This window comes from Glycine max, chromosome 14, assembly GCF_000004515.6.
Source record: "Glycine max cultivar Williams 82 chromosome 14, Glycine_max_v4.0, whole genome shotgun sequence".
Taxonomy (NCBI): Eukaryota; Viridiplantae; Streptophyta; class Magnoliopsida; order Fabales; family Fabaceae; genus Glycine; species Glycine max.
This window is the reverse complement of record NC_038250.2, coordinates 6,749,692-6,767,940: the sequence shown is the minus strand read 5'-3', so window position 1 is coordinate 6,767,940 and position 18,249 is coordinate 6,749,692. Positions and strand designations below refer to the sequence as shown.

Below are 18,249 nucleotides of genomic sequence, written 5' to 3'. Positions count from 1 at the left end.
TTTTCTTTTCCGATCATCAACTCAATGAAGACCAATTTGTTTTCCTTTGTATTCCTCTTAAATGATCCTATCACATGAGTTAAGGCACAAAGTGTGTGAAATTAGTAGTGAAATTCATGTGAGCTTGACTTTTTGTTAGTGTTAAAGTGTGTGAAGTTGGTGGTGTACCTCGTATGAGCTTGACATTCTATAATTGTTAGTTACTATTTTTCATTTTATTTAATAACATTATATTATATATTTTTTATTTTGTGACAAACAAAAATGTTCATTATTTTGTTAATGTAATTTGATGTTACATTACCTATAAATATAAGCTTTAAAAGCATCGACAATATTACTTATTTGACAAAACTTTTACAATTATATATCAAATAAAAATTGAATGTTTCGTTAATGAATATCTTAAGGATAAATGTTAAGAAACAAAATATGCTTTATTGTTCTTTTCGATAAAATAAATTCAATATGCATTTTATGAAAAAAATATTTTTAATACTTTATTTTAAATTATTAACTTATATAATAAAAAAATGTTAAGAAAGAAAATTAATGTGGATCCAATTAAATTTTGATTTACTAATTAACTTCAGTGATTTAAAATTTCCACAAATTACATTTTAAAACCACATTACAAATCTAAATTTTTTATATTCAAAACCGCCATCTAACATAAAAAACCCAATAATATTATATATATATATATATATATATATATATATATATATAATCATTCAAATGCATTTGTCCTAACATGATTACATGGGTGATAGATGCATAAAACTATAGATAAGAGCAACTAAAAAAATATATATAATTGTATAAAAATATAATTTTTTTATAGTTTCAAATTAAAAAAACTTATAATTATTTTGATAAAAAATAAATTTAAAAATTCTTCATATAAAATTTGAATACATTAAATTAAAATATAAATATGCATGAGTATGTTGACATAAAAAACAAATGACTATAAAAAATAATTAATCACTTCAATGAATTTGTCCTAATATGTTTATATGTGTGACAAATACATAAAACTATTGATTAAGGCACCATAAATAAAATATATAATGGTATAAAAATATAATTTTTTATTATTCCAAATTAAAAATTTGAAGATTGTTTTGATATAAAAAAAATTTAAACATCATTCATATAAAATTTGAATACATTAAATTTAAATATAAATATCTAAAATTCTTATGACATAAAAAAATAATAATTATAAAAATAATTTATCACCCAAATAATTTATCTTATTAATCACCCAAACATACGAAATTGTATTTTTTTAGTATATGGAGAAGGTGGTGGGAGGGGGAAGAGGTGAGAGTAAAAGACTGATTTCAATTTTTCTTATAAAAGCAAGGGGATGCCAACAGTGGTGCCAATAGCACATGACTAGTCTCAGCCCATCCTAACAAGTTTTTAAGACAGAAAATTCGCAAAGCAGCCCAACCCCCCAAAAAAGAAGGAAATATTTAAGACAGTAAAGTACCCTAAATCGCAAAGCATAGTAAAAAAGAGATCTCCTTTATCAATTTTTTACTTTACTCTCTCTACAGAGAAACAGAATAGACACCTCCTTAGATGTCTATGTATCCTTTATCCCCTTTTTTTAGGGTTATATCTTATTTGCTCTCTCTCAAATGGAGAGAAAAAGAGCAGATGGATCCTCCTAATCCCTAAAATAGGCCTTCTTCTGTAACAGCAAAAACAAAGGGCCGGCTATTCTTTTTGTTCAATGAAAAAGCATTCGTTCATAGTAGCTAAGAGGAATCCGAACTTATTATTATTCAATTTATAGCAAGCAATCTCTGATTGGAAATAGCCTTGATCTCGAACATCACCTAAGCTATTTGAGCTCCTGTCTAAACTCCCCGGTAAGCCTTCCTTCTTATCTTGCCTTCGGATGAGTGAAGTGACCCATGGGCATGGGGCACGTTAAGATTCACTGTCTTTCTTTTTTTTTTTTCGAAATTTATGACCGGCGGGAAAACCTGATTGCCATGCTTCGTCGTCAGAGTCTATGAAACCCAAACCCTTCATCTTCGCCAAGCGCTTCCCAATTCCGTTGCTTTTTTCTTATCCATTTTCTCCGCAACAACAACGTTTTCCCTTCTCCACTCACAATCGCCACTCCTTCGACGAAGCCGTTCCAGGTTGCAGCGCCGTTTACCAACACGTGCTCAAGTTCCAGCGTCCACCGACCATTCGGTGGAGCCCGCACCTCGAGAACACCGCTAGTTTCATCGGCACCGTCGCCCGCGAACCGACGCGCGTTAACTCAACAACCGGTAAATGCGGAGTTTACACCGTGCTTAAGGTTCCAAAATCCAACCAATCAAATAGCTCCTTTTTCCGGTGCGTTTTTTTCAATTATTATTATTAGGTTAAATTAATTTTCTTTCCTATAATTTGGTTTTTAGATTCGATTTGGTTCGGATTCAATTTGGTCTCAAATTTTTCAAACTTGTTGAATTTGGTCCGGTCGTTTAAATTAAACTGAGGGCGTTAGGAAATGTATATTTTGTCAGTGGCGGTTTTATGCTACAAAGAATTTCTTAACATTGGTCCAATTTAAACAATAGGACCAAATTACCATATTGAATCCAAAAAAAACTAAAGAACAAATTGAATCTAAAGAATAAATTAGAGGAAAAAAACTAATTTATCCTTATTATTGTTTCGATGAAAATTTGCAAGTATTATTGTTTTGGCTGGGAAATTTTGACCGAAAGGACATTATGCTTTGCGTTTTGTAAACCAGGTTGCTTCTGATGATGCGGAACAATGTGGCAAAACTTGCTTCGGAACACTTGAAATTGAATGATTTTATTCAGGTTTTAGGTTCTTTGGGGTCTTTCACGAAACCTGATGCCAATGGAATCCTTAGATTGAATTACAAGGTTCATTATACACTTTTCCAATCATAGATTGAAAATTTGAGATTGCACATGATCCTTGCAATTTTTACATTTATAGCTAGAGTGATTTTTTAATTGATAGTGAAGTATCTTTACACGACTCTATAATTACAAGAAAACTATTTTTTAAATGTTCAATTTCCTAGTTTGATTATTTTGGTATATCCAGTGTACTGAAATTCTAGGTTCTTGCTTGAATGGTGCTCTGGTTTGCATGCGTTTATTTCTTGTGTACTAGGATCACAATTGGCAATTGAAAATTTGAAATGTTGCTTGCTCATTTTCTGGTTGGTGGAACTAATGGTGGTGGCAGTTTTATCCTTTGGTGTCCTGTTTGGGGAACTATTTCTTCATAATTTATGCAGTTCAAAGCATTACTACTACATTTTCTCACGAATCATGCTTTGAACTTTCTAATATGAAGCTTTCTTTTCTTTGTGTGCCTGTCTGAAAACAAGCTTGATTCACAGTACACCGGATTATGATTGAGTTTATCATGATTGTACTTGTGGTTTAGCTACTATGATCCTTTAGTAAGTCTTCGTGATAAATATTTCATTTAGTGTGGTTGGATTAGTTTATTCTATGTTCAAAGTAGCTCGTAAAGAACAGGAAAAGCAATCTTCTCCTGTAATTTAAGCAAATCCAAAGATGCTATTGGATGGCTAATATCCTCTCGCACAACAGATTTTCTATCCCCTTTCAGTAATTTCAAAGTATTCCTCTTTTGCCTATTGCTTAGATTGTGGGTCTTAGATTTTATGCTCATGTTTGTAAAATCATATCCTCGAAAATGTATTAATGACATTCATATCCTCACAATTCCTCATTTATCATTGCACTTTCATTTTATCCGCATCATGTGACATTTCTGTGTGTGCAAATTTTGCATCTATTTCTCTACAGTTAGAGGTGAAGGAGTTCGAGTTTGTTGCTCAAAGGTCTGGTTATCTAGGCGACAAGAAATTGGAATCTGTTGAAGGTATGTTTTGTTGGTTGCTTTTTTTATTTTATTTTTTTATCGGCAAATGTTAGTTTGTTTCTTTTGTTGGTTGCTTATGTTCGTACAAATTCTTGTTTGGTTGTGCTGAAAAACATTTCCCTAGTAGTTCAGAAGTTGGTGATGTTTAAGACTTGAGACAGATTCTTCTTTACAAAGTTTCTAGCACCAGCAAGTGGAGATGAATATTTATTGATAGAACAAATTTTATTTGTTAGAAAAGAGAAAAAGGACAGATTAAATATCGATTAAGTACAGAGAGAAAGGAATTGCTGGAAAATTTTATGCATGTATATATTAAGGAATCACTGGATCTTAAACTGATTTATTTTATATTTTTCATGCATTTCCCTGTTCCTGTTCTCCTCATCTTAAACAAATATAGCAGATGCTGGCATGCAAAAAAATCAAAATCGGCTTCACCTTTGGCAAGTGTTTTTTTCCAATCCAAATGAGTGGTGGGATCAAAGAAAGAGCAAGCGAAATCCAAAACAGCCTGATTTTAAGCACAAGGATACCGGCGAAGCTCTGTGGCTAAGTGAGTATGATCCTCCATGGGTTAAAAGGCAACTCCAATTGTTTGACTCAAAAATTGCTGGAGGATCTGCAGGTCGTCGTTCACGTGTCACCAACTGGGTTTATGATGAGTAGCTGATTGATATCAATAAAAGAAGACAAGTATGGGTAATTGAACCTTATACACGACAATTTTGTACTTACTGTTACCATTTGCAACACAGCTTAGTGAACTTGGGTATAATTTATGTAAGAGAATGGAAATCACTGTAATTAATTGGCGCTATTCTCTAGGCAAAACATATCAGCTGTGAGAAAGCTTAGCTCACTTGATAATTACTCAGTAGCTGAAAAGAATGAAAGGGTTAAAGTTGATGACTTGAATTCTTGGTCTAACCTGAAAAGCTTGTGGTGTGACCAATTTAGTGAAGAAATAATTTTAAACTATTTTTGGAGTATGTGGTGGTAGTGGAGATGTTGGGCTGATAGGCCCGAGACAAGAGCCCACAACTGATCCGGGTGGGGGATTTGTGGGCTCCGTCCTGTGGTATGGAACTTTATGTTTTTGAGTTAGGATTTTATGTACACTATAATAATAGTTCTATAATAATAGGAAAGAAGGGTACTTGCTAGGATTCTCTGTAGTAGATACACCACAGCTGTAATCCGAGTGCTTGGGTTCAGCTGGTTTTTAATATAACCTTTAGGATTGGATTTGGTTACCAGCGTGTATATTTTTTATGGTTGGAATTTTCAGTACCCCCGGTACTTTGCATATATTATAATTACCTATTTTTGCTGAGCAAAAAAATAAAATAATAGTTCTATAATAACTGCTCTTTTTTTTTGTTTTCCTTGTACCAATTTTGATAGTGAATTATTTTTTCTTTGACCGTAGTTTTTTTCCTTCTGTCAATGGTTTTCTAGTTTTAATGTGTGTTCATTTTTAATAATAATAATATTTAAATAATTATTTTGTGTGTTGCACACTGTCCATTTCAAACCAAGTACAGGTTAATTTATCCTGTGATTTTCTCGTTGTCATGTACCTCAGTGTGTGTTGTCCGTAACTTACATGTGTCTGCACAAATGTGGTATGAGTTTACCATACCTATAATAAATTACAGAGATTTCTTTTTGACAGAAATAATATGCATCAGCAGACAAGGTGCAGACATTAATGGACTAAACTATTTACAATCTCTTGGTTGTTATTTCTGATTCTGGGATGCTGTCAATGGTCAAATTTTGCAATGGAATAAACAGGTTCACTTTCACTTTGTCCTTTCTCTTTCTCCTTATCCAGGGTGCATTTTTTAGTTTAGTCCATTAATGTATCATTATAATGACTTTCTTAGTTTTCTTTAGGTTTTTTCCTATAAAGCATTTTCCGCTATCTAATCCTGGAAACAAAATAGATCAGCTCAGAAGAATGCTGCTAGCAGCTGATTCGAGGTGATGCCCTCCATGTATATACTTTATCTTCACTTTATCTCTACCCATTGTATAAGTTAACATTACAGCATCAACTTGTAAAGTGAGAATTGTTTTTTATTTGTGTATTTTATCTTGGCCTTGAGTGCTTAATCAGCGTTGACAGTGACAGCTACCCAACTCAATATCAAAGTCCAATTTTAATAAAAGTTTTAGCTGTTAGATGAAGACTCAACGGGTTTTACATAGATTCATAGAATGCCAAATTTGATTGTTAACTCTTCTGGTTTTCTTTCTGCAGTGGTTGTTATATTGCTGCCAATGCATATGAAGATCAGTTGGCTGTTTTCTGTGTCAATGACTGGAAGATCAGTTGGCTGTTTTCTGTGTCAATGACTGGAAATGATATCATTGACAAGGTCCAAACTATTATACTGTCATGCATTTTTCAAAAGCAGTGTGTCAGCATAGTGCGAATGAGTATGATATGACTGTTTATGGATGTATATGCCATCTGGTTGACAACTAACCATGTATGTAGGACAAAATTTTTGTTTGGTTCAGCTAATATTTCACAAAAAGATTGGAAGGATCTAATGTCTTGATTTCCTTTATTGACCTTCATTTTCTTTTTTCTTTTTATGATTTGCTATACCTGTAGCAGTATTGACTATAACTATTCTCATTTTTGTATTCTTTTTACTTTTGATTAATTTGTTATTTATTCTGAAGAAATATACTTATGTCATTTTTTCTGTTCAACTCCAGATGATAATATATCATTCAAAAAGTGAAGGGACTGAATGCATTTTTGACTTGTAGAAAACCAGTATATATGGTACTATTTGGAGTATGTGCTTTATTTCACTAGATTCTGGACAACCTAGCAAGGAGCTTAATCCTTTATTAGCTATTATTCTACAAAGGTATGATGATTCATTTATTTGACCATTATGAATAGTTTATTCTAAAGTCTTGAAGACAGTCCTAAATTTGAAATAGCTTTTGTTTCTTTCGTCTTTTGTTTTTTTTGTATTAGCTATTATTCTACAAAGGTATGATTTCCTTTGTCAAATACTCTTAATTCAACCATCCTCTCATGTGACTCCTGTTTGCACTAAAGATTGTCCAAAAGGAATATTGTTTTATGCAGAAATAGAGATCTAAAGCAATGCAGCAATTATGTGGTGTGATTTTTCTTATCCGATGTAATTTGTCTTCTGCATAAAACAATATTCCTTTTGGACAATCTTTAGTGCAAACAGGAGTTACATGAGAGGATGGTTGAAGTAAGAGTATTTGATAAAGGAAATCATACCTTTGTAGAATAATAGCTAATACAAAAGAAACAAAAGACAAAAAAAACAAAAGCTATTTCAAATTTAGGACTGTCTTCAAGACTTTAGAATAAACTATTCATAATGGCCAAATAAATGAATCATCATACCTTTGTAGAATAATAGCTAATACAGGATTAAGCTCTTTGCTAGGTTGTCCAGAATCTAGTGAAATAAAGCACATACTCTAAATAGTACCATATATACTGGTTTTCTGCAAGTCAAAAATGCATTCAGTCCCTTCACTTTTTTGAATGACATATTATCATCTGGAGTTGAGCAGAAAAAATGACATAAGTATATTTCTTCAGAGTAAATAATAAATTAATCAAAAGTAAAAAGAATACAAAAATGAGAATAGTTATAGTCAATACTGCTACAGGTATAGCAAATCATAAAAAAAAAAAGAAAATGAAGGTCAATAAAGGAAATCAAGACATTAGATCCTTCCAATCTTTTTGTGAAATATTAGCTGAATCAAACAAAAATTTTGTCCTATATACATGGTTAGTTGTCAACCAGATGGCATATACATCCATAAATTGTCATATCGTACTCATTCGCACTATGCTGACACACTGCTTTTGAACTATAAAATCATAATTGCTGCATTGCTTCAAATCTCTATTTCTTTGATCACTCTTTCTTTTATAATTGAGTGCATTAGAAGATGATTTTATATTTTTGCAGATTCATGTGAAGAGAAATCCTAAGATATATTATGTGTTGTGATTACTGTTAATTGTTTAACTGGTGGGATGCTCGAGACAACATAGTTTTGCCGACCAGACTGATTTATTTTCCCTCTTTGAAATTTTCTTCCTCACCATGAAACAAACATTGTTTTCATTCCTTGATATTGTGTTGTATGTGTTTCTTCTTGCATGTGTTGTTATCTTGACTCACAGTCTATTGTATTTAACACTTGATGTTTTAGGTAGAAATGACCCACAAGAGACTTAAGATGTAAGTTTGGTTTAAAGGGCACTCTAAAGGAGGTCCTGTATCACAATGAATGTCGGATGTTGCTTGTAATGAGGAGTGGACTAAAACCATGATGGTGTTGTATGTTTGTCGGACATATGTTGTCTGAATCCCCTAAGCTGTTCAATACTGTCGTCCTTCGAACTTGATAATATTTTGGTTGGATTTAGACAATATTTTGGTTGAATCCCCTTAGTTGAGTTTGGAGGTGCTTGTGGTTGGATTTAGCCATAATGCTTAGTGGTGAAGCAGAGGTATGACATTGAGCTTTATGTGTCTTTTTGCTGCTTTTCGTGTAGTTTTATATCTAGGGATTAAACCGAAAAAGATTATTAGGGGGGCAAAAAAAATTTTACATGTAGACTTAACAATAATTAATTTTTGTTCTTAATTTCCAGAATGATCTAAAATCTTTATAGCAACAAAACAAATATTTTACATCTTTATCGCTTGATAATCCTATACTTAATTTATAATGAAAAACAAGTCAATATGTTCTTACATTACCCAATAGTTATGATATTCCAATAGGATGCTTATTGTGCTGTACCACAGATGATCTGTTCAGAGGCAGGGCCATCCAGCAATAGCCTTGGCAACAGTCATGAGGATAATAGTTTCGATGACAACAAACTTGATAACAATGAAATGTTAAAAATGTGGTTTTTAAAACTGTATGAGACAAAATTCCACTTGCTATTTGTTCTTATCTTGATCAATATTTCTTGGTATTTAGAGGCAATTTTGTAAGTTGCATAAATCTTGTATTTTTGCCATTTATTTTACTTTCTCACTCTCTCTTTCCACATAAGAAAAGTACATATGTTTATAGTCTTTTCATAAATTATTATTTTCTTGTTATTCAGTTTCATGTACGTGGTTCTGAAAATAGGATTGTCTTCTTGGATAAGGAGAAGGTAAGAGTAACAAGGCATAATACGGGTAGGACATGTTCCATGATAAGATCTTTGACTGATTCTAGAATTGCTGTTGATAATAATAGTGATGACATTGTATTTTTTCATTGGATGAGGTGAGTGCTGGAGAGAAATTCTGTATTGGTGATATGCTTATCATGTGTAGTCACCTCATCCAAAAAAGAATTACGATGTCATCACTCTTATTACCAACCGAAATTTTAGAACCATGTGCAGTCAAAGATCTTATCATGGAACGTGTCCTGCCTGTATTGTGCCTTATCACTATTATCTTTCCCGTCCAAGGTAGACTATCCTCATTTTCAAAACCACAAACATGGAACTAAATAATAAGAAAATAATTTATGAGAAGACTATAACTATATATACTTTGGATGGGACAGTGAGGAAGTACAATGGATGGTGAAAATGCAAGATTTATGCAGCTTACAAAATTGTCTCTAAATATCAAGAAGTATTGATCAAGATAAGAACAGATAGCAAGTGGAATTTCATCCTATAAAACATTTGTTGTATTTCTATGAAGATTTTAGATCATTCTGAAAGGTAAGAACAGAAATTAATTATTATTAATTCTATACGTGACATTTTCTTTGCCCTCTAATAATCTTTTTCGGTTTAGTTCCTAGATATAAAACTACAGGGAAAGCAAAAAGACACAAGACATGAAAAGTTCAATGTTATACTCATGAAAAGTTCAATGTTATACTCAAAAGACGACAGTATTGAACAGCATAGGAGATTCACACAACATATGTCCGACAATACAACACCATCATGATTTAGTCCCGTCCTCCTCATTACAAGCAACATCCGACTTTCATTGTGATATAGGATCTCCTTTGGTGTCCTTTAAACCAAATTTTCACATTAAGTCTCTTGTGGGCCATCTCTACCTAAAGCATCGAGTGTTAAATACATTGTGAGTCAAGATAGCAACACATACAACACAATATCAGAAATGAAAACAGTGATTATCTCATGATGAGGAACAATTATAAAAGAAAGAGTGACCAAAGAAATAGAGATTTAAAGCAATGCAGCAATTCTGTGGTGTGATTTTTCTTATCTGGTGTAATTTGTCTTCTGTATAAAATAATATTCCTTTTGGACAATCTTTAGTGCAAACAGGATTTACATGAGAGGATGATTGAAGTAAGAGTACTTGGTTTTCACAGTAGATTTTAAAAAAAAAAACTTATGACTTGATGAATTAGGAGCTCCTTTATTATATGCTCAAAATTTTTGGGTTTTAAAGAGAAAGTGGATTGGGTGGATTAAGGGTTGTTTAGTGAGTAGTAAAATGTCAGTGTTAATTAATGGAAGTCTTACCAGTAAGTTTGGGGGGTCTAAGACAAGAAGACCCTCTTGCTCCTTTTTTGTTCAATATAGTGGTGGAAGGTTTGTGTAGCTTGATGAGAAAAGCAATTGACAAGAAGTTGTTCACAAGTTTCAAAGTGGGGAAGAGTGAAACAAAAGTTAACTTGCTACAATATGCGGGCAATATCATTTTTATTGGAGAGACAACTTTGTCTTATGTGGTGGTAATCAAATGCATGCTTAGGTGTTTCAAGTTGGTATTCGATCTAAAAGTCAATTTTTGAATTGTAAATGGTTGGTTGTTCCTAGTGTATTTAAGGATACCTATTAGTGCAAACCCTAGGCTAGAAGCTATTTGAAACTGGATATTGTTAAGTTTTCTAAATTGCTTGCTCTTTGGAAACACAAGGTCTTATCTTTTGCGGGTAGAACTTGTCTCATAAATTCAATGTTATCATCTTTACCCTTGTTTTCCTTTTCGTTTTTTAAAGTGCCTTTAAATGTGGGAAAGAGGTTCATAAGCATCTAAAGGAATTTTGTGGGGGAGTGGCGAGAGTCATAAATGATCCCTTGGGTTAATTGGGACAAAGTGTGTGAGTCAAAAGAGTGTGTGGGTTTGGGGTAAACAAATATTTTCTTGCAAAATGGTGGTGAAATTTATTTTATAAAAATGATGCTTTATGGAGGAGGTGTAGGAGGCAAAATATGGAGGTTGGAGAGGTCTCGAGGGATGGTAATATGAATGATGTGTCAATTTGGTGGAGGCATTTGTGCATACTATGTGGAAGTCAAAATGAAAGGAGGTGGTTTGATAGTTGTATTTAGTGGAGACTGGACGAGCTAGGGAGAAAAAATTAGATTTTGGGAAGATACTTGGTTAGGAGATCAATCTTTGGTATCCATCTTCCCTAGATTGTATCTCAATTCAAACCAAAAGGGGGAGATTATAAAGAATATGGGAGGTTGAGTTGAGGGTGTTTGGGAGTGGAAACTTCTTTAGAGAAGAGAATGGTTCACTTGCCAGAGAGAGTTAGTCGATAATTTGTATCTAGCTTTGAGAAATGCTAATTTACATATGGACAGGGAATGAACAATTGGTTTTGGTGGAAGAGTCAATTCGGTAACTTTACGGTAAAATCGACTTACTATGTGTTATTCGACTATAAATTTGGTGGTCATAGGGTTGAGGATTTAGCTCTTTGGAAGAATGAGAACTGCTTTTTGTGGAGATTGATGATCAATAGATTGCCTTCAACGGATAATTTTTTGAGAAGAAATATTGAGGTGGGGTAGTTAGACGCGCTGTGTATTTTCCGCAGGGAAGTGGAAGAAGACATCAACCATGTCATGTTCTCATGTAAATTTGTACCTGGAAGACATTTGGAATTTTTTTATTCGGGGATGTCAATGCTGTCGGTGTTACCTAATTCAGCTGAGCCACACTTTTGGCAACACGTAATGCTTAATGAGAATGGCAAAGTAAATGTTTTATGGAGATATGTATGGTGTGCTGCTGTTTGGATCTTCTGGAACTGCAGAAATCAGTCAATTTTCCAAGAAAAGAGGTGGCATAGATATGAAGTTATTCATCAGATATTGTTTCAGTCGTGGTCATGGAGCAAAGAATTCATAAGTGATGTTGAGATTGTCTTTTGTGCAATTCTCTGCATGCATAAGGGGTACGTAACATCTAGGGTAACTATCACTTGAATTGGAGTGCAATTCCATGCATTAAAAAGAAAGCTAAAATTAATAAAGAGCTCTAAAACAAATTTTAAAATTCAAACAAAGTTTTCAAATTCTCATAAATGAGTACAGTTACAAAAGATATTAAAAACACCTAAAACACATAATTTTGAAATGAAATCCCAATAACAACACCTATCACAAATGAACTAATTTGTATGTCTAAAAAGCATATGTAATACGCGACAACAACGACTGTATAGTGTGTCTAAAGAAAACCAGCGTATTCAATAACCCATATGGTTTTAATTAATAATAATAATATTCATAGGATCCAAAGTTTCTGCGCCGATTGTACCACAGGAGATGTGTGTTGTTTGGATTTGTGTGCGGGGTTACACCGATAAAAAGTGATTCTGTGTCAGGACTAAAAGATACTCCAGAGACCAGTCCGAAAAAAATCCACCACCTGCTTCTTCTCAAATCTACTCGCATCATAGATATGCACAAAGTCAACTGTCTCACCCATAGCCATATATTGTCCATCAGCTGTGAAGCATAGCGAGCGTATAGCTTCTGCGTTGCCCTTAAGAACGTCCATAGACTCTGATGTCTTCCTAATATCCCAAATCCGACATGTTTTGTCTACGCTCCCAGTGGCAAATTTGTATCCATCAGGATGCCATGCAGATGCATACAACATATCCGAGTGTCCACTTAGAGTCGCGATAGCCTACAAATCAAGACATTCAATATTTATATTTTTATATTGGTAGTTGTTCAAAATTACACTAGCAAGTTAATTATTGCGTACTTTTAGACTAATAATAGCTCAATTACTCAAATTTTTAGTGTCTCAATCTCATTCTTTTGAAAGGATATGCATCTGGGTAGTAAATTCTATCATTAAGATCGGATGCTAAAATGTCAATCGAGTAAACATTATTACTACTATAAGTAATACTACAATCATTTTATAATGATTCATATTTAAGGTTTTTTTACCACTAAGAAAAATAATTATTTTAAGATAATAGCATCTATTATGGGTCAATTTTACTAAATATCTTTACTTTCTCCTTTAATTTTGCATATTTAAATATTGCCCCTACAATGTTTCATTAAAAACTGAAAAACACATCAATAGAAAAAGAAAAAAAAATGCTCAAACAACAATTGATATGAAATAGAGAAAGTACTTTACAAGGATGCATCACAAAAAGAATGTAGATAATCATAAAATACCAACCTCTCCATCAATACAATTCACTAACCGTCCTTTTGCATTATCTCCAACAACTAGAAGGGTTTGTTGATCTCTGGGGTTCAGTGAAGAATGCTATGACCATAAATTTAAAATTACCAATTATACTATTTGTCAATAGATATTGATGTCATAGTTTTAGCATTGTGCAATTAAAAAATATTATAGATAGACATTATTTTAACATACTATATCGATCCAATTAGCTACCATTATGTATTTGTAAGAAGTTTATTGTATATACCACGATGAGAAGAAAATTCCCGACTTTACAATGTATTTCCGTGTGAATAAGAGAGAGAATACGAAAATGAGCCAATGTTATTAAGTTAAAACCTCTCTCTGATTTCAGTACTTTAACTTAAGTAACATAATGCCTTTAGAAAAGATAAAAAATTGAACCATATCATTAAAATAATTAAAAAAAGATGCAAACATAAAACATCAAAAAAGCTTCCAAAATTAAATTTCGATGGGTTCTTGAGAGAATTTAACGATGGTATTTCAATCTTGCTAATAAGAAGATTAAAGGGTAAATTAAATTATCTTCCATACATTAAGGGTACAATTTGTGAAAAGTATTTAATTATACTTTTTAGCTAACTGCAGAATGCAGGCAAAAATCTGGTTACTAGACAATTCAAGATAAATTGATGATCACAGTATTGCAGTTAGAATGCTGGACCAGTTTCAAAACAACAAAAATACAAAAATTAAATAAAAAGTATAAACATAACATAAATCAAATCGTATTCTAGTCAAGCACTCAATTTTAAAACAATTGTATTAGTACACTTGTTTCATTCTATCGTTTCTTAAAGTAGTGCAAACTAGCATTAGCAAAGTCATGCTAATTCTAAATTAATTAGTCATAAAACTATGTTGAAGTACTTACAAATACTGGCCAATTGAATTGCAAAGTATGTAAAAGATCAAATGTCTCTGCATTGAAGTGGTTGATATAATGCTCCTCACCTAAACCATGAACTGAATAGATCCGCTGCCAAATTATTTATTGTTGTATAAGCAGTTATGTTTGAAAGTTGCAACCTTAGACTTTGTCAACAACAAAAAAAAAAAGGAAAACATGAAGAAAAACCTGGGAATTCTTAAAAATCTCAATAGCACATATACCTGTGTCGTGATCACCTTCGGCAGGACATCTTATAACAAAAACTAACATCAGGTCGATCTATGCGCTGCAAGATATCAATGTGTTTCATTAATGCCATTAAAATTTTGATATTTATTTCAAAAATCAAGGACACATTAACCAAATTAAGGATGTCTTCACATAATTTTCATTTTTTTAATGTTTCATTTTTAAAAAGATCTAAAAAGTATTGAGCAAAATATTACCTTACAAATAAGTTGTCCAAAGTTGCCGCCAACAATCAACAAGTTAAACCTTACTGACACTGTATTAATTTGTGATTGATGAAATCCTATCTCATAGTTTCCAGGATAATCCTATTAGCAAAACACGTTTAAAACAAAATGTTATGTTCAAGTTATACATTCAACACTAGAACAGTGCAAAATATCAAATTATTATTACCTCAGAAGAAGTTACATGCTCAGCTGTATCTAAGACATCGGTCATCTTGGAAGATAATCCAGACCAGTGTATGATCTTGAAATTTCCAGCCATATAGACATCGTGCTTTGATGTCGACCAAACCAATGTAGGCATTAATGTCTGCAAATGACAAATATGTGTATCAATGGGTTACAAAATAATGTTATTGAAAAAAAAAGAAGTAAATTACCTGATATTGGAAGCATTTGAATTTAGTGTATTGCCAGAAATCATAATACAACGCCTCATCTGTTGATCAGTATTCCTGAAGGATAGTTTTTTTTTTATAAAAAAAGGACAAAGGTTAAATTGAAGGTCTCTGTAGGATCATATGTTTCATGGCTAACAAATTCCTCATAAAATTTGGAAGGTGAAATTTTGTTGTACGAGATTAGAAATCGCAATTATTAATTTTTGTTAGAATGTGGAGAGATTCAAACTCACATACTTGTTAATCCTGACAATAGTCGGTGACACCCTAGTTTTTTTTATCCTAAATAAATTGAGAGATGAGCTACATTATAACTAGAAGGTAAGTGAAATGATATGTAACATCTTGAGTGCTAACAAAAGAAAGGAGTGATCACCTGTAAAAAAAAATGAGACATGAAAAAGGAATGACTAGAGACAGGTTGTATATGTATGAACATTTTAGGATGACTCGAAAGAATTAATGAGTATTGTATCAATAAGACACATTTATTTTTTGATAATTCATTCTTTAACATTTTTATTGACTTGGGAATAATTTTAGGATGTGTGATATTTTGAAAAGTTTCTTAGAAATATGTTAGTGAGACCAAAATGCGTAGAGTCCTGTGGAGTATTAGTTTGTAGTGATCAAACCTTTCTTTTTCTTTTCTATTGTAATTTTTTGGATTATTATATAATGATTTTTCAACTTTTCATTACAAAGTGTAGAATCATTAAAGAGGAAAAGATTAAAAAAAAGTAAGTAAAACCTAACCCATTGAATTGTACTTATACTTACTATTTTGATATTCAAATTGGATTGAGATGAAATTTCAAACAATAATCTTTTTATTTGAGTTATCTTGCATTATATGATAAGTTGATCATCAATATATTTTCAGTCTTATTTACTAGAATTTCAAGACCAAATGTTATTGTCATTTGTTAGAAATATCAATGTCCCATGAAAAAAAGTTTACAGAACCCATGCAACTATTCTACCTATGCTCAAGCTCAGTTTTATCTATATGGCATAAACAAAAGAACTTACTATGTGCTTTGCTCCCATCCTTCGTAGCCTAGCTCTCCTGAAATCTGTACGATCTTTCTTTTCTGCTGCCCACTTTATACCTTGAACATCATTTAGGTCTCTGGCTTCTTGAGCAGTAATGATCTTGGTATCAATCCCACTCCTCAATGTATCTTTTTTTTTTCAACAATAGATAGTCCAACAAGAAGAAAAAGATCTATGTAAAAGGTCACAATGCAGAAATGCAACAGGACAAACAAAAGATCAAAATGATGACAAAGTTTTTGCTTAGTACTTTATCCAAATGTAATTAAATAAAACAAACATAATCAAACATATTCTCAATAATATGTTCATCATTGTTGGAAAAAAACTTAACTCACAGAATGAAGAGAGATGAATGCACTCATTTTATTGAATAATAATAGAGATTTTTGTAATTGAACGAAATTATAAAAACAATAAGTGACTTCCTAAACAATAACTACTAAGATAACAACTATTGTAACCGAAAGGAATCATAAAAAGCAATAATTGAAAATAAAATAAACAACACTCCTAAACACTCATGATAGACAACGGTTGATACACATGTTCAACCATCATCTTTGCTCTCGCTTTCTCCTCCTGTCTCTCCGTCTAGCATGCTCATATTAGCAGAAACATGTTCAATAATATGTTCATCATTGTTGGAAAAAACTTAACTCACAGAATGAAGGGAGATGAATATACTCATTTTATTGAATAATAATATGTTTAAATAGAGATTTTTGTAACTGAACGAAATTATAAAAACAATAACTGACTCCCTAAATAATAACTACTAACATAACAACTAAAAGCAATAAATGGAAATAAAATAAACAGTCCTAAATACTCATGATAGACAACCGATACACATGTTCAACAATCATCTTCGCTCTCGCTTTCTCCTCCTGTCTCTCCGTCTAGCATGCTCATATTAGCAGAAACATGATCATCTTCACTCTCTTCTTCTTCGCTGTCTACTTCACTTTCTTCTTTGCTGTCGTCTTCTGTGCGTCCCTCCTGACTCTCTCCTTCGCTTTCCTCTTTGTTTTCTTCCATGAGCCCCTCCTCACTCTCTCCTTCGCTCCCCTCTACTTCTTCGCTCCCTTCGCTCCCCATAGTTAAATCTTCTTCATCGCTGCTATAAGAGGAACAATTCCCTTCCATGTTGTTACTAGTACTAGATGAAGAATTGCTGCCTGCCATGCTTCTGGTAAAGAAAAAATAGGAACGAAAGAATTAAAGAAAAAGGCTTTTTTATCATCTTTGTTTTTGTGCTATATCTTTACGCAATAAATAAGCAAACATAATTAAGAACCATGTATATATATCAATGCGAATCTTGAACCATATATTTTATAGTATAATGTTTGGTACTAAGTAATTTATTAATGATGCAAATGCTTAAAACGAGTACAACACATTTCCACTATGGAGTACATTTGATATTACATCAAATTTTGAGACAAAAACCATACTCCTATGTCGAGGGAGAAGGATAAAAAAGCCAGAATAAAGAAAACCAGAATAAGTGACGTGACATTGACATATAGCCCTACATCCATCGACAACTTACCATTTTGGCCAGAAACATGAAGCATGTTCAATCAAGCAAGAACCATATATAAGCATATCAAAACAAGAAATCATATATAAACATGTTTGATCACGTAAGAACCCACATAAGCAATGCATGATCAAAGCAAGAATCACATATGAACATGTCTGATCAAGCAAGAACCATATATATATATATATATATATATATATATATATATAGATATATTATATTTAAGTAATGTTCGATCAAAGCTAGAACCATGCATGTATAAGCATGTTAGATGAAGCAAGAACCATACAAGCATGAGTATGAAAGTGGTACTAAACCAAGTGTTAACTTGTTGGCAAGTGTAGTAGTAAAGTACTCGGACGAGTGTCGAATGCCAAGGATTTGTTTGTACTTGGATTAATATAAACCCAATTTAAAAGTAATAGATAAAGAATTTAAAATA

General features: G+C 32.4%; 2 protein-coding genes and 2 non-coding genes across 16 annotated transcripts; 1 reads left to right on the top strand and 3 right to left on the bottom strand.

The window, feature by feature from the left end:
- Window positions 1-1,516: 1,516 nt before the first annotated feature.
- On the top strand, window positions 1,517-10,922 carry LOC100818465 (protein OSB1, mitochondrial). 13 transcript variants are annotated; one of them, XM_026125296.2, is made up of 8 exons: window positions 1,528-1,886; window positions 2,028-2,367; window positions 2,774-2,912; window positions 3,837-3,912; window positions 4,316-4,614; window positions 5,591-5,712; window positions 5,815-5,901; window positions 6,182-10,922. In XM_026125296.2, the coding sequence occupies exons 2-5, from the start codon at window positions 2,033-2,035 to the stop codon at window positions 4,579-4,581; spliced, it is 816 nt and encodes a 271-aa protein (XP_025981081.1). In that variant the 5' UTR covers window positions 1,528-1,886; window positions 2,028-2,032; the 3' UTR covers window positions 4,582-4,614; window positions 5,591-5,712; window positions 5,815-5,901; window positions 6,182-10,922. The 13 variants fall into 13 exon arrangements, with proteins under 13 accessions (XP_025981083.1, XP_025981081.1, XP_025981082.1 ...); XM_026125297.2 differs by having other exon boundaries at window positions 5,815-5,915; XM_041009319.1 differs by lacking the exon at window positions 6,182-10,922 and having other exon boundaries at window positions 4,319-4,468; window positions 4,541-4,614; window positions 5,815-6,089.
- Window positions 6,991-7,143, bottom strand: MIR5370 (microRNA MIR5370). The gene has a single exon (NR_048842.1). It is a non-coding gene; the product is annotated as a microRNA MIR5370 (primary transcript).
- On the bottom strand, window positions 9,144-9,385 carry MIR5678 (microRNA MIR5678). Its single transcript, NR_048920.1, has one exon. It is a non-coding gene; the product is annotated as a microRNA MIR5678 (primary transcript).
- Window positions 10,923-12,454: 1,532 nt separating the features above from the next.
- On the bottom strand, window positions 12,455-17,443 carry LOC106795767 (guanine nucleotide-binding protein subunit beta). Its single transcript, XM_026125542.2, is given in 9 exon segments — window positions 12,455-12,604; window positions 12,606-12,878; window positions 13,395-13,484; window positions 14,391-14,409; window positions 14,559-14,608; window positions 14,769-14,879; window positions 14,968-15,108; window positions 16,232-16,383; window positions 17,119-17,443. Coding segments are annotated over 9 exon segments (1,311 nt in total).
- Window positions 17,444-18,249: the final 806 nt, after the last annotated feature.

Excerpts from the sequence above, each read along its gene's own strand:
- LOC100818465 (XM_026125296.2), top strand. The coding sequence starts at position 2,033 with ATGAAACCCAAACCCTTCATCTTCGCCAAGCGCTTCCCAATTCCGTTG. Across the intron at positions 2,913-3,836 it reads TCCTTAGATTGAATTACAAG|TTAGAGGTGAAGGAGTTCGA; the intron begins GTTCATTATACA and ends ATTTCTCTACAG. Across the intron at positions 3,913-4,315 it reads GAAATTGGAATCTGTTGAAG|CAGATGCTGGCATGCAAAAA; the intron begins GTATGTTTTGTT and ends AAACAAATATAG.